At 40.2% G+C, this 16,502-nt stretch overlaps 1 protein-coding gene across 1 annotated transcript; it reads left to right on the forward strand.

Annotated features, from left to right (window-relative positions):
- The first annotated feature begins 1,029 nt into the window (after positions 1–1,029).
- Positions 1,030–13,380, forward strand: RAB21 (RAB21, member RAS oncogene family). Its single transcript, XM_001233647.7, has 7 exons — positions 1,030–1,388; positions 8,044–8,103; positions 8,303–8,410; positions 9,531–9,594; positions 10,338–10,392; positions 10,817–10,905; positions 11,697–13,380. Exons 1-7 carry the CDS (start codon positions 1,242–1,244, stop codon positions 11,834–11,836), a joined length of 663 nt encoding a protein of 220 aa, XP_001233648.1. The 5' UTR covers positions 1,030–1,241; the 3' UTR covers positions 11,837–13,380.
- Positions 13,381–16,502: the final 3,122 nt, after the last annotated feature.

Below are 16,502 nucleotides of genomic sequence, written 5' to 3' on the forward strand. Positions count from 1 at the left end.
GAACTGGGAGCTGTTGGCAAGGGCCCAGAGGAAGGTCACAAAGATGATCAGAGGGCTGGAGCACCTCCCCTACAGAGACAGGCCGAGGGAGCTGGGCTTGTTCAGTCTGGAGAAGAGAAGGCTGCGGGGTGACCTCACTGCGGCCTTCTAGTACCTAAAGGGAGCCTATAAACAGGAGGGGAGTCAACTCTTTGAAAACGTAGATAACAGCACGACAAGGGGAAATGGTTTTAAGTTGAAGGAGGGAAGTTTTAGGCTGGATGTTAGGGGGAAGTTCTTTACTATGGTGAGGTGCTGGAACGGGCTGCCCGGAGAAGTTGTGGATGCCACGTCCCTGGAGGTGTTCAAGGCCAGGTTGGATGGGGCCCTGGGCAGCCTGGTCTAGTATTAAATGTGGAAGTTGGTGGCCCTGCCTGTGGCAGGGGGGTTGGAACTTCATGATCTTTGAGGTCCCTTCCAACCTAGGCCATTCTGCAAGTGTTTTTCTTTTGCCTGTTTCACTGCCTGTTCCCACATCTCTGTTTCAAAGCATTTTATTATTGACTGTTTACAGGCAGGCATTGAAGTACCAGTAGTTTGCAAGGATAGGGCCGCTGATGGCGGGCAGAACAAAATGCACACTTATGTTTATCATCTGCCGACAGAGGCTTTGTCTTCTCACTCACAGCACCATGGTTTTACCACAGGTGGAAAGCCTTAAGGAGGCATTGAAGAGCAAATCACGCATGCACGAACCTTGTGTGGCTTTGTTTCCCTTCCAACACTTTATTTTTGGGCAAGGTCTATCAGTAAACCTCGAGTGCCTCATTGCTCCTATTTACAGGGCACGCCGGGGAAAGCTCGACCGCCTCAGACCTCCTTCAGATCACCGCCGCAGCGGGCGCCGAGCGGCTCAGGGCACCCCGCCCGCCAAGCCCCGCCCCGCAGCGGATTGGCCCCGCCTACGAGCGCCAAGGGGCGTGGCCGTTCGCAGCCGCCGCTCCCGCCCCTCCCATTGGCGGCGACGCGGCGCGTGACCGGGCGGTGCGTGACGTAGGAGGAAGAAGACGCCATTAGGGACGGCGGGGCCGCTTGCTGCGGGAGGGTGTTTGTGGTTGTGTCTGTCTGTTGTCCCCGCGGCACCTCCTCTCGCCCGCTGCTCCTCCCGCTCTCCGCGCTCCTCGTCCCTGCGGACGGCGGCGCCCCGCGGCCGCAGAGCGGGGCGGTGGATGTGAGGCGGCCCGGCGGGCGGCGGGGCGCGGATGGCGGCGGGGACCGGCGCGGCGGCCGGCGGTCGCAGCTTCTCCTTCAAGGTGGTGCTTCTCGGGGAGGGCTGCGTGGGGAAAACCTCCCTGGTGCTGCGCTACTGCGAGAACAAGTTCAACGACAAGCACATCACCACGCTGCAGGTGCGGGCCGGGCGGGCGGGAGCGCGGGGGGGGGGCGGCTGTGGCTCCCCTCAGGGGCACTGCTGAGGGCTGCTGTTGCGTTTCAATCCGCCCGTAGCGGAGGGTGGTGCTTCGGGGTCTCGCTTTCCGTCTGGTAGTTATTGTCTAATCGTGTTTAATTTAATACGCTGGGTGTATTCCTTTGAGTCTTGGGATGCGGAAGCACGGCTTTAAAGTAACGTGGCTGTTGTTGTAGTCGTTGGTGGTGGGCTGATGACTAAGTGCTTCGTGTGTGTTGCGTTTCTGTTAATGACAGCCTTCCTCTGGTTGGCAGACCCGGTGCCTGGGTTTCCTCAGTGCCAGCAGTTAGAAAGAACAGCTTTCGTAAGCAGGTCTGTGAGATTAAGGCTTATGATTTAATCACTGACAAGATTCATGAGGCCATCGTGTAATCTCCCCGAATTTTAGCCTGAGTTGTCACCGAACTTATAAGCATCTGAGCAGTGAAATTCCACTGGTGAAAGTGTGATGGGTGTCTGCTGGAAAGCGATGTTTGTCGCTGCCTCCCAGTGCTGGGCGGTCTGCATCCCACGCAGCAAAATGCACGTGTGTTCTATGTGGCCTTGGAAAATGTGTTTTGAGCTTCATGTTGTGGATTGTACAATCAGCACGTGTCTCTTCAGCTCTCTCTGCATGCATAGCCTCTTTATTTGCAGCTGCGCAGCATCTTTTCTACCCATGTACGTGGAATCACGGTTTTAGCACTGCAGTGTATGCTGTGCTCAGTATGTTTTCTTGTAAGTAAAGAAACAAACCCTGCCACCACGTGGGTTCTGAACTGCTTTTGAAGTTCTGTGAAATACAGAATAAATGGTGGTGCCTCGGGGTAGCTGCGTGCTATTCATGCACACCTTGGGGGAGATTCAACCAGGCTGGATATCTTGGACTGTGTAATCCTGAAACTTTCCCCTTAAAAGAAAGGGAAAGTTAGAGATGCATTGGAAACAGCATACTTCATATTTCATCAACAGGTACTGTTGCTCCATATTTGCTTTAAAAGGCTAAAAAATAATTTGAACTTCACTTGCCTGTGCTCGTACTGGGCTCTTAGATATACCTATTAGTAGGTTTAGTGAGTGTGATGCTGGAGTCATGGCAAGCTAATGATAGATCTGACTGCCACGGAGGTAACCTATTCCTGTACACGCTACTGATCGCTTGATCAGTAGTTGGTAGGTATCAGAGCTGCAGTTTGTAACCTCTGTTGCTATACCACCTGAAGCGTAGTGTTGAGCAAACAGTCACGTGTAGAAGTGCTTTGCAGTGATTGTGTATAGCTGAATTCTGATATCCTGTGTAAAAAGAATAGCTTGTCACGTGACGTAGCTCTGGTTTTGTTGTCTCTTAAAATCTGCAGCGGAAAGCCTAAAATTAGAAGGCAGAAGTGAGCTGGGTCACAGCATCAAAAAATGGAAATTTAAATGGCCCCAAAACGTCGACAGTAAAATGTCTCTCTTGATGCTACAGCCCGAGAGCTTTGCTTGAGGCTGCCTGTGGGGAATGGAAGTTGCTTGTAAAGGAAGGGGAGCACATGCTCACATGTGCTATTGAAGTTCTGCTTCTCTGCTGTGATTAGGTTACGCGTTGCTCCCTGTATATTTTAACTAGTTGCAGTGTATCTTAACTCACCTTGCTTATTTTTGTTCTGAGCCTCCTTAGTCCTGTGCGTCTTATTGTTTGTTAAATGTCAGTTGTTGAATCTCACTGTATGTGGTGTATGCTTGTGAATCATCATTCTTGTTTTTCTGCACCTTGCAGTTGTAGAAGAATGGCAGTGGAAGGAGATACCAAACCTAATTGAAGCGTTCATTTAAAAAATATATATGGAGAGGCTAACAAAGCAGTGACATTTTTTTTTTGTAAGATTTCTTTTTATTAAAGGCTTAATTTGATAAAGTGACTTTGCTTTGTGGCATCAGTTCAAAGTATTGCAGCAAATAGGTTTCCGTTCCAACTAAGCCAAAATTAGATAAACATTGGATTCCTAATTGGGCAAAGGAGCCGCAGTGATGAGCCATATGAAAAAATTGCTGGTCAGTGGAATGAGAGCCTCTCAATCCACGGTAATCTGATTTAGCAGGGGGTGGTGAGGTAGAGGTGCTGCCGTACTTCATGGCAACCTTTTTGTAGCAAAAACATGGTGAGACTACAGCCTTCTGAAGTATTGTAGGTGTTGGCTGAGGCTTCCTACAGTGTGACCCCAATGATGGGAGAGAGAGCACAGGAAGACCTTCAGCTGGTCAGTGTGAATCTTCTATCACCGTGCGAGTCTGTACTTTCCAATATCCTATTGTGAAGGTTGGCTGTGTACTAACAGAGAGGAAAGTCACCTATCTGTAGGTAACACAATGCTTTATTGAAAGGGAGCTGTCTCTCTCCCTTCCTGCTCTTTTTCCAACTGCCGGTTAGAAGGAAATAATGAACTGGGACTTCCTTATGTTGAGATTAGGAGGCTGCAGGGCATGTTGCTGGAGTTCTGTTAGCTTGAAGTCATTTACATCACACATCAGTGATATGCAAATTGAAACTAAGGGAGCTATTGATCTGCTGAAGAAAAATGTAGGAAAGGTAGCCTTGTTTTTGTTGTGGTTTTTCTTTCTTGACAATGATGACAATCCGTAACCTTCTCTTAGACCTGGTGGGATAATTAGAATTGGTTCTCATTGATCGAAACATAGAGGTCAGTATTTCCTTCTTAAAAGGATTCTAAGCTGTAAAATGAAACTGAGTGAAATAAGCTGGAAATATTCTGGTAATAAAACCTGTTATCTTCTTTTAAAAATGTGGATGAGTACTGTATGTTAATTAGTCAGGATAAATACAACCTTTGTGTACTAAGACACTGACATGGTGGCACTAGTGATATGTACCTCACTGCTTTGGTGGACTCACGTAACCAGGAAAAGTTGTCTTGGATGTGTAAGACAGCTTAGAAAAAGCAGTACAAGGAAGTCCAGTGCTGCATGTAGTGTTTGTATGCCTGGTATAAAGCAGTCAAGGGGCAGGTGATGTAAACCTGCTATATTCTAGTGACTTTCAAGTGTATCTTTTCTAGCTGAGGCTTCCTTGTGTTCTTGTCAGGTCCTTTTGTCAGCTCTCAACAGAGCCTCATACACATGCGGGACTGAGCTCTTAAAAGAGAATTAAAAGAACAGAACGACTCTTCTACGGATGCATAGAGAGACTGGTATTTTAGTGCTCATAATTACATTATCCTTTCCTTCCAAGTGTATGAGTATTCTTCACACTAGTCATAAGGCACTGGAGTCAAAATACCAAGATTAGTGGTTTACTTCAAAGAGGTGCTTGAGATTACTTATCTTGGGATAAACTGTAGTCCCATACACTTGTTTTTTGGAAGTCAGAGCTAAAATGAATTGCCATAATAATGAAAAGACTGTGGAAAGGAGTCACTGATTATGAATTAAGTCATGACTGACACTTAACTCCCTAGTACTCAATTAGGTAAATTCTCAGGAGATGAGAACATATGTCGATCCTCTTCAATGTGCAGTCATCTAATGCTGTCTGGATAGCATTGCTTCCAAAGGCTTTCACGCTCTTGGCAGGTGACCCTTTCCCCCACCTCAAAGTTGGGTTGGATAGGGAACTCACAACCAGTAGTGAAGATTTTCTTTACTCATTGGACTCCCCAAATTTCTAAAAACTAAGTCGTGCTGCTCCTTTTGGTTTTTAGCTTTTTGATCTCTAATTTCAGGATGGATGGAGTGAAGTAACCTTGCTCTTCCATGAGACAAATGGAAATGGATGTGGGTGCAACTTTAAAACGTTGGGTATTAGCTGTTTTGTCTTTGGAGTGCATGGCACTGTAACTTTCAAAATACACTTAACTGATGCTAATTGTGCCAGACTTTCCTATACCTTTTAATTTAAGAACAACACCTGTGAACACTATTCTTCAAGTATATAAATACAATAGAGGAATGAAGCATTTAAAGTATAATATAGTATTGACTGTTTCTCATAACATGCTCTTAAAGCTTTCTGCTCGCTATTAACTATGACTACCTCAAATACAAAGTACCAGTCCTGTTAACGAGCAAGTTATATATAAACTTCGTTGTAATCAGGGTATCTGATATGGGCTATCATCATTTTGGTTAGGAATCTAGGACTTTATTGGACTTTAACCTAAAACAGTACAAATTCATCAAGTTTGGATGCAGTTTGCAAACGCAGTAGCCAATCCTAAATACCCTTGCTGCTGTTTCATGTCACTTATTGCAGGAAATACTAGAAGACTTGCCCGAGCGTATTGGCCCTCTAATATTTGGATGTGTAGAAAAGGAAATAGTCTACTTTCAGTGCTAAAAGATAACGTTCTGTCAAAAGCTATAGTGACCTGTGGGATGTGTGACTATGGAACAAAACAGGAAAAAGAAACCACAGCGCCTTATCTGTGATATGAAAACCTACTTTAATATTGGATATGTCAGACAGCTAAATAGCACAGCTATCCTTATTGGGCCAGTGTCCAAAGCCATGATGACTTAACCTCATGAATATTGTTTTTGGTGGTTTTTAATGCAAATCCTGTTTCAGTGAGGAATTTTTCTTTTCGGAGGTCCAGAAATGTGGTTCTAGAGTGTTTTTTTGCCAGTTTTGCATCAACTGGGCAGAGTTGAGCTTTATTATAGTGACAAAAGCAAACATTGCTTTGAACAGCTTTTCCTCTGAGATGTACAGCGGAGTATCAAATGTTTCAGTGCAGTAGATCAATAAAATGTTGGCAGGTAAGCTTGATTCAGCATGACTAACCCATAACTCTTCTTAATATGGTCCAGGTGTTGGTGTATTAAAATTTCTGAGCTTACAACTTTTAAACTGATGCTGTGGAACAAATGATGAGACTAGATGCTGATTTTATGATCCTTAGGAACAGATGAGTGAAAGCTGTAAAGGAACTTCTGCAGAACTTATGATTTACTTGAAAATCCATTGGCGGCATCCTGATGTTTAAGACCTGCAGCTCTGCTGTCAAGCTCTTTGTTACAAATTGATGAGTGTTTTAAATACTTCAAGCTTGCTGTCTGGAACTTTTCCTGAAGTTGACTTCCACCACCTTACTGTAGACTGAAGGGTTATTAAACTCTGGCTGTGTTCAACACAATGGTCAAGATTAGTTCATTTCTGCCTCTGCTTGGAAAGTTTCAGGGTGTTTTTCTTTCCTGTGGTCTGTCTTTCTGGATCTGCTCCATTTGTTGCCAGACTTTATGGAAAACTTTGCAGTGAGGGTATGACTTCTTTTAAAACAGAGAGGGAAATTATTGACTCATCTTCAGTCATACAAATGCCAGAATTGATGCTAGGTTAATTTAACACAGGCTGGACTTGAGGAAGATACTCTTAACAGTAGTTTATGCTGGTGTAAAATGAACTACTGTGATCTGTGCATGTATTAGTTATTAAGAAGCAAACTGGTTCAGGCAGCTGACCTGGCTGATGACGTTCTCCCTTTCTACGTACACATGATTTTTAGTCAGCTCAGTGCCTGATTAGTGCTCTCATACAGAGGGCTTGTGTTGAGAAGCTACAGGCCAGCCTAAAATGATCTGAGATGAATGTTTATTCACTGAGTACTTGATATCCAAATGTATGCTGAGGTGAAACTGAATGGGAACCGGGTAAACTTGGGGAACAGACTGAAGTTAATCTTGGCAACTGTATCGTCTGATATTAACCTGTTGCTGCTGATCTTCAGAATGGAGGTGCAGGTTCTTAATGTATTGACTACTTCAAAGCCTGTTCAAGTCTATTGAACTAATATCAATTTTTAATACTTATTCTTGGCTGGTGAATTATTTAATGGGTAGCAGAAGGATAGCATTTGAAAATTGCATCTTGCAGGCTCTGAGAACAGACATCTTCCTGAGTTACAGAAATCAGGCTAAGCTTGCAATATGCACTGGTCATGTCAAATGTTTTCAGAAGACAATGTAGTAGAATACGTAGAGCAGCATGTATGCTTCTTCTGAAACTTTTCGCCCTACCACTCACTTTCTTTGTGTGTGTACTGCTTCTCCTGCTTCCTCTGGTCCTGTTACCTGAGAAACATTAATACTAGGCTTTCAGGAATGGTATCTGAATGAATATTGGGGAAAGGAATAAAATGAAGAGGTGTGAGCTCATTTCAGCAGGAAAAAAATGCAGATGAAGGAACTTCTTGCAAAATACTAATGTTTTGAGACTTCTAGCTCTAAACTTCAATTATTTGTACTGTTTCACTAGTATTGAACTATTGTGCTAATGCCTGCAGCCTTAAAATCCCACTAGCTTTGTGTACTCTTGTGAAGTGTTTCAAGTTCATCTTAGGCTTATCCTTATTCAGAATTCAACCTTCTTATCTCTAAGTCATTCAAAGCAGCAGCAAAATGATGTAGGAAACGATTTGATTAAAGCAAATTTATTTAGAACAGACTTCTGGCAAACTGTAGTGAAATGACTAACCAGCTTAGTATTGACCCAGCCTTCTGGCTCAGGGAGTATTTTGATTCAGAAATCTGTCTTCTGTTGATTCTAATATTTTTATTAGTAAATAAATCTGAAGTCAGACAGACATATTTGTGTGAAAGCTGAACTCTGTTTTGCTTTACAGGCATCTTTTCTTACGAAGAAGCTGAATATTGGTGGGAAAAGAGTTAACCTTGCAATATGGGTATGTTTGCTTTCCTAAACTGTCCCCCCTACTGTGCACTCCCTCCCTGCTTAGATATGTTATTTTTCAGGATAATATTCTGTATGATAGAACTCAAATGTTAGGCTCTTTGTGATAAAGTAGAAGTTTGAAGACATTGGAATCTCTCAAACTATTGTTGCAGTCTTACATACTAACAAGTGTGTTTTTTTAAATACAGGATACAGCTGGTCAAGAAAGATTTCATGCACTGGGGCCGATCTACTACAGAGACTCTAATGGTGCTATTCTAGTATATGATATAACCGATGAGGACTCCTTCCAGAAGGTACTGGACAGATTTTTACCTCTGTGCAAAGTCTGTTCTGATTGAAAGCGAATCTATGATATGAATGGGCTCATGGGGAATCTTCTGTTTCAGGGATAGCATCGATGCTTAATTTGCCTGAATAATAAGATTAATACCTGATCACGTCACATGCAGATAATATTACATTTGCAGAATCAGGCCATGTAATGAAAGTGTACGCCTTATTTTTTTGAAGCCTACTCTTAATAAAGATCTAGTGGAGTTATTCAAAGAACACTAGAGAATTAATGTGTGACAGACTATGAATATGAAATAAAAGTACTTTTGTGATAATATAAAGTACTGTTCTCTACTGTGTAAATCAAATTGCTCAAATAAATTAAGTGATATTAAGCCTCAGATATGAACACTGAAATCACAATACACAGCAGCGGGAACATTGTATTCTTGGTGGTAATAGATATTTGAACTTCCAAGTCTTCATTTAACCTGAAATTTGGTCATTAACTACTTTACAGTATTAGTTGATCAGGTGAGACAGGTGAGTTTTTGTCCAGTCCTGTGTCATACTGGTGCTGTTGCTCCATAGGATGCCCCAGGTGAAAACTGATGTGCTTTCCTGAGGAGTCTGAACCTGATGAGCTTGTGACAAAAGCAGTAGGACTTCCTCTAGAGGAGGAGAAAATGGCTGTGTGGGCCAGGCTTGAGTTAGTGATGGAGGCAGTATAGGATATGGTTCTTGAGCAGAATAAGCAGTTTAAAGAAATAGACCTATGTCAGTAAAGTGCTTTGTGCATTGCCACACACTTGTCACACTGACTCATCTATTGGTTCAGCTTGTGCTTTTCCATGCACTTAAATTGGCCAATACAGAGAACTTGTTCTTTGTAGTGGGGCTAATATAAGTGTGAAGAGTTCAGTTTTGGAAGTAACTTAACATTTATCCAAGGCACTTTGCTCTAAATTTCAACTACAGAGAGCCATGTGTAGCTGTGTAAAGAATATTTTGTCAGTCTCTGTTGCTCTAAACACATTTGTTTCAGGCTTAAACAGTTAATGAAGGATATGGGCCAGTTCTACAAGACCTAAACTGGCAGCGTATCAAGAGAAATCAAACTTACCTCTGTTCTTTATGCAGGTAAAAAACTGGGTTAAGGAATTAAGAAAAATGCTGGGCAATGAAATCTGTTTATGTATAGTAGGTAAGTACTCTTTTAACAAGTGATTCTAGTGACTGAATTGGAAATGTTTCTTTTGATGTAACAGCTTGTGCATACGAAGGGATAAATCTTAATTGTATTTGGCAATTAAAAAGGCATTTGGAGCTAGAAGTTTCAATGGATTACAGTTAGAGAAAATGAGAATTAATTTGGAAAAAGTTTGATGCACTATGCCTGAAGTGTATGCTTAATACAAGTTGCAAAATTCATAGTTGAATGAAGAAGCATAAATCTCAAACACATTAGATCCTTCTTGCAAGTTCCTTGACTCATTTTTTCTTTATGTACTATTTGCAATGGCATAAACTCGATACTTGTCTGTTTTCAAAACTAAGTGCTTGGGTGTAGAGAACGGGGAAATTAGTCTAAAACTTGGTATTTCAGTGGATTTTTACAAATGCATGTAAATACTAGTTTTAAGGTTCTAATCATTAGATCTGATTTTTAACACTTTCAGGAGGATAGGTATGTGGATATTCTATGAAAACTACATTCTGCAGCACAGATTTTGCTTAAGCCACTACTTTTCTTTTTTAACTTATCAAGGTATTCAGCTATCCTGATCTGGCTACAAAAGCTCATGGCTTCTAAACGTCTGAGTAGACTTGTGCAAGAATCTGTTTTTATTGAAGCAGCTTGGGGGGGGCAAGATGAGATACAGTGATTACATGGCTTTTGTTAATTTTGGAGTACAAAGACATGAAATATTAACTTGTTCTCAACAGGTAACAAAATAGACTTGGAAAAAGAGAGACATGTTTCAGTGCAAGAAGCAGAAACGTAAGTCACTAATTATTAATAGAAGCAGACATTGCAGAATTACATTGGGGTAATAAATTTGTGATGCCTCTAACAACTGGCAAGCATAACTAGTTGTGCCTGGCTGGTTTCTACAGTGTTCTGCTGTGTGTACAAGTTAGTATCTTAATTTTGGAGCATCCTTAATGGTCAAAGTGTAACTTGAGTTTTACATCATTTCTGACTGAAGTCAACATTTGTAGCTCATGTCATGTCTAGAAATGTACTTAAGTTAATATTTTGTTTTTGAATCGCTCAATTTTAACTACAGTTCCCTTTGTTAAATTGGCATGTATGAGTTAAGAGTTAAGAATAGAAAGCTCTCCTCTTCCCACTTCATGTGAAGTGGCTTAGAAAGACAGAGTTCTTCAATGCAACTTACTCTCCTGTATCTGCATTCTTACAGGTATGCTGAATCTGTTGGAGCAAAACATTATCATACGTCAGCTAAGCAGAACAAAGGAATTGAAGAACTGTTTCTTGACCTTTGTAAAAGTAGGTACTGTCTAGTTTGTTCATGAAGAGCTTAGACACAAAGGTTTCAAGAATGTTTCAAAACCTATAAAAAAAACAACCTTAATTTAAATAATTGAGAACAACTGTTTTCCTCTGAGTGTACTCCAATCCACTTCTGTATTGGAACAGCTATGTGTGTGGATGGAAATTCATGCTGTACTTCAAGAACATTTCTTGCTCTGTTGGAGTCCTGTGCATTCTGTTTCACTCAACGTACTTAAGTAACTTCAGATCAAGCTTAGTGTGATTGCTCTTGCTGCTGTCTACTTCATACTCTTTCAATGTATTCCAAATATATTGTCGAATGATGTCAATTACAGTTCATAAACTTGAAACTGTAATGAGCAGATGATAAAGAATACTGAATCCAGGATAAAATGCCACACAGGGAAGCTGTCCTATTTGTATCATTCTTGTTCTGCAAGAAACTAAGCAGAACTTCACCTGCGTGGTTGTGTGTTGTGTTTTGTGGGGGGTGTGGTTTTAGTTGACCAAATGTTTCTAATATGAGTAGATAAATCTAGCTAACACCAGAACATCAGAGCATTGAAGTCAGCAGGAACTTCTGAATGCTTTATGCTTTAGGAAAAAGATTTAAATATTTTCTTTTGATTATGCCTTGAGATTCCAGAGTGTTTACTTGTGTGTAATTAAGTGAATCAGTCTTGCTGAACTTGGTGCATGTAGCTCAAATAGATTAAGATCTTAAGGTCTTGTGTTGTAATACAATGGAATGCTAACACACTTCATCTAATACACTGTATTTGCAGGAATGATAGAAACTGCTCAAGTGGATGAAAGAGCAAGAGGCAATGGATCCAGTCAGTCAGGAACAGCAAGGCGAGGTGTACAGATCATTGATGATGAACCACAAGTACAGAGCAGCGGAGGGTGCTGTTCTTCTGGATAGTGACAAAACTGTGCTTCACTGCCCTCACAATATGAAGACTGCCATATTCCAAGTCACGCGTTCTTTACCAATGGAGTAATAGAGTTAACAGTATTTAAAAATAATCACATATAACACTGCAGAGACCTTAAGTGCTAAACTAGTGGCGTCTGTGACCAGAGAATTGGCATTTTCTACAGTGGTTAACAAAGCAATTACCAATGGCCTTTTTACATATTTTTCTTTAATGAGGAATAATATGCATGTAGAAAAGACCTACTTAAAGGCTTCATTTATATTCTTTTAAATCAGATCATTATTTAATAACTTATATACGTTGTTGTTGGAATGGTATACATTTTTGCAGCTCTTTGTATTTTGTGCTAGGTTGAATTGTATCACTTCTAAAATGCACATTGATTTTTTTTTTTTAATTAGCAGATATATGAAGTAATATTTTTGCAGGGCCTACACAAGCCTATAATGGTCAACTACTTTGATATATTCTGTTCATCCTGTATGCCAAGCTGGTAAAATACATTGTAAATTACCTATTAAATATTTTATCTGCTTTTACAAGTGCAGGTGCAGAAACATGTGCATCAGTCTTGTCAGTGATTGTGAAGTGAATAAGTCAGTGAAAAGATGCAAGCTTTTCATGTGTACTGTTGAACTGTTCATTCTATTTCCCCTTCCTGAAAATTGAAAACAGCCTTTTTTTTGTTGTGAACTCATAGCTACAATATTTTTTTAAGCTTTTTTTCTGGCAAGCAGCAGTATTTAGAGTACCCCCTTAGTAGGAAGGGAATGCTTCCTTAGGCTGCTGTTAAACATTGAGGCATTTGACTCCCAGCTGAAACAGTTGGAGTGTGCATTTATCTTGCCTCTCAGACTATCCCCAGAAAACTGGAGCAAATTTAGTCCTTGTCTATATGGTAGCCACCTAAACCAGATACATGGGGAAACTCTTAATCTGCATTAATACACTTGTGCACCAAGACAGCATGATTAAAAAAAATAATAATAATTGAGCATAAGTTTTCCTTGTGTTGCAAGGCTTGTGTGGAAAAATGAATTGGCCTGAATTAGAACTACTTCTGACTTGGAATCATTGTGGAAGGTAAGAAACTTGCCAGACGCAACTGTAAATTTGGGAATTCTAGACAAAACTGAACTTACTCTTGACTTGCTCTTTTACTTGTCACGCTTTTTGAAGCCCACTTAAGGTTCAGGGAGGAGGGATTTCAGAAATAGTGTATAAATTACTATCACAGAAGGAACACAAATGGTGGGAGTTAAAACTTCAAAGTGTTTTGTGCTCTGGATTTTTTACTTAAGTTGTCATGCTTGGAAAAACAGTAAAGGTGATGTCTATGACAAAATAGAGTATTTCTTGGCCTTCCTTTTTCTGAAAGGTAGTATTAGTATTGCATATAAATGCACTGAATGGTGTGAGTGTGTTACAGTGCACAAGAGGAGTAGTACTAACTAATCAGTCTGACATGTAAGAAATGTCTTCATCTGATACTTGTTTTCTCTGAAATAATAGATGGCTTTGCTACAGACTGGTTCTGATGCTTTTATTTCCTTTCTGCTTAAACTGGTTTATAAACTCTCTCTGAAGTTAACATCTGTGTGCTCTGCCCATCATGCATACAACCATGTAATGAAATATGGGTGTATTCATTGCTAGTGAAGACAATACTACATGACTGCACAGAGCCTTGCTCTGATTTCAAAATTCATGACTGTGTCAATATAGCAGCACTTAAGTAAACTTAAGTAAATATTCTGATATTATATCCAACTTAAGTGAGCCCTGTCAAACATAAAAACAGGTCAGTTTTTTTTAAATTATCTTCAAATACATTCACTAGACAAGTCAGTCATGTAGGTGGTACAATATTGATACGAGGAGTGAAGTTGAGCCCCTGTGTTCAAGATAGGAATCTGTCTGTAAGAGAAGTTCCAGAGTTTTTTTTATTATTATTCCAATTTCAGTCTTTACCAAGTCAAAAAAACCTTGACTAGGCTAGGTAAGTTCTCTTGAGCTATGTGCTTCCTAATCTATTTCAGAGTATGTCTTCCCTTCAGAGCAGAGCATTCTCTGCTTTGTTGAAGTGGATAGCTGCAGTAACGTGGTCTTGGGTAAACACTGCATGAATTTGACCACTGTGAAGCGGTCTGCAGACATGCATTATTGAGCTGCATGTGAAAAACTATTCTGTAGTAGGGATTTTATGTGACTTCTGTTAAATATAAAACTAATGGAATCATGTTGATGCCAACCTCTTAATTCACTTGCAAAACTAAAACTATTAACTACTGAAAAGTTGGGAGAGGGTAAGAAAGCTGGTCTTCTGTACTTAAAAAATAAACAAAATATTTGGCTGCTATTAGCGAAATATTACTTTAAAAGAAATTCTCAGAAGTTACTGCTCTTAGGTCTGATGAAACTACAACATGACAGAGCCTGACTGGGAGCTTTGCTGTTTAAGCTGCAGCTTGGCTGGACTTGAGTTGGAAGACAAGTCTGTTTAGCAAGATATCATATCTGATAATGAGTATGAACCTGAGTATAGTTCTTAAAAATCCTACTCTTGACATACATATTACAACACATTTAACAACCTAATGTCTTGGGAAAGTGTTATAAAACATTACAAAGACTGCAGTACAGATTCATATGGCAGTTGTTTATAAACACTCCTGTACTAAGATTGATACTTCCTTGAAAGGAAGGAAAGGATTGTCTCCAGTCGGACTTTTCCTAGAAATAACAGTTTAATTGCATGAGTAGTAAAACAAAAGTCACCTGAAAGCCTGTTACCTTAATATTACCTACTGACCTGAGGTGTTAACTAGAATACTTGTGGTTTCTTTGTTTGAAAGCACTTGATTGGACTGTGCACCTAAAACAAAAGGCTGGGATGGTAGTAATTGAGAGTAAATGTTCAAGTTGAGCATGAAGTTATGGAAGCTAGCTTCCTGGATGAGTAAAGATATTGAGATTGATTTACGTAAGACTTGAGCAGTTCATTCTTGCCAGGCAAAGTGCAACTGTTATGGAAAAATCACTATTTACAGACGATACCTGGACTTTACTTGGTTTAAATATGTGAGAAAGCACAAATAACTTGGTTTACCTATACTTGAGCAGGATCTTACTTGAGTAACTTCGTACTAATACTGTGTGTCTTGAGTTTTTAGAAATCTTGCCTTTGAAGTTTATCTAGATTGACTGGTTTGATGTATATTACATGTATGAAAAGGGTTCAAGAGAGCAACTTGACAAAGTACATCTATTAATGAATAGGTAATACCAACCAGACTCCCAGTACATAAGTCAACATTAAGAGTGTTTGCAACCTTGAACACACCTACTCAGTATAAATTTTGATAGGGATAGCATGTGGGACTTCTTTTATTGTAGTACGTGAGTACAAATACTTTACTAAAGCAACTTTAAGTAGCTGCTTACAGTTTTGCTGTTACTATGAATACTTGAGGTACCTATGAAGTTTTATTACTGACTAAAATAATATCTAAGAAACTGAAGTCCGAAGACTTAAATGTAGTGGTGTGTATTTCCATTAAGAGTTGGTTGTGAATGCAGTCTTAATGTATTACAGTTATGAACTATAAGCCATAGGTCAGAAGTTCTATGTGACCAGGCAGGCACGGAAACTCTTACATTATTTCTGATGCTTGGAACTGAATGTAACTAGCTCTAAAGAATTGGGAGTGGTTACTGGCTTTCAATGGACTTGCATAGGATTTCAAGATCTAATGACCAGATGAATTGCATTGACTAGTCTCTTGAGACAGGTAAGTAACTGAGTATTGCCTTGACTTAACATGCAGTTCTCTGATAATATTTACATGTTATAGACAGGCATACTTTTTGATGTGGTAGTAAGCAGGAGTCCCTGAGCCTTTCAATCTGCTATTTTTATTCATTCTAGGTATTTAACTTAACTGACAGCTCTTGAAACCTACAAAATTCCATTTCTGCTCTAGATTCAAAGCCAAATGAAAGAAAAAATCTTGCAAAACGTTAGGCAGTCATAGAAGGTGGTTGGAGCCTCAGTGAAGTTCACAGAAGATGTCGGTGTCAGTTTACAGAAGGTAAGAGGAGTGGGAGGCCTGCTTGAAAATAAATGAAAATCTTCAGAAGCTGAAAGCAGATAGGTGGGATGAATGGGGAAGTAGGGGAACAAGAAAAGTGGAGCAAGCTGCCTCCATTTTCTCTTGTGCTTTTTTTCATGTGGAGGGAAAAGGAGAAGTAGGAAGAACTGAAGGTGCCTGTGCTAAGTTAGCCAGTTCTTGGGGCTGCTTGTGTGCCTTTCCAGCAACGCTCATCATTTAATCCAGAGCTCTTTCTGAGGTGACTGACTTCCTAGGTTGATTCTTTTCCTTCTGTGAAATACCATTTTTTGCCTTGTTGAAGAGGTGAATACTAATAACTTTGAATGGGTTTTCAGGCACAATGCTAGCCTATCTAAATCTTGACCAAAATATAATCCTTTTAAAGGAGATAGTTATAGTTTTGTTAATCTTCACATCAAAGGTTGGGATTTATTTCCTGACTTGTCAGAATGCATCATTCAATGAAGGTAATTACTGTTGTGTTAAGGACTAACGGTGAAGACAGAGGTCTTTGGCACCAGTTGTTGCACAAGCTCAA

This window comes from Gallus gallus, chromosome 1 (genome assembly GCF_016699485.2).
Source record: "Gallus gallus isolate bGalGal1 chromosome 1, bGalGal1.mat.broiler.GRCg7b, whole genome shotgun sequence".
Classification (NCBI taxonomy): domain Eukaryota; kingdom Metazoa; phylum Chordata; class Aves; order Galliformes; family Phasianidae; genus Gallus; species Gallus gallus.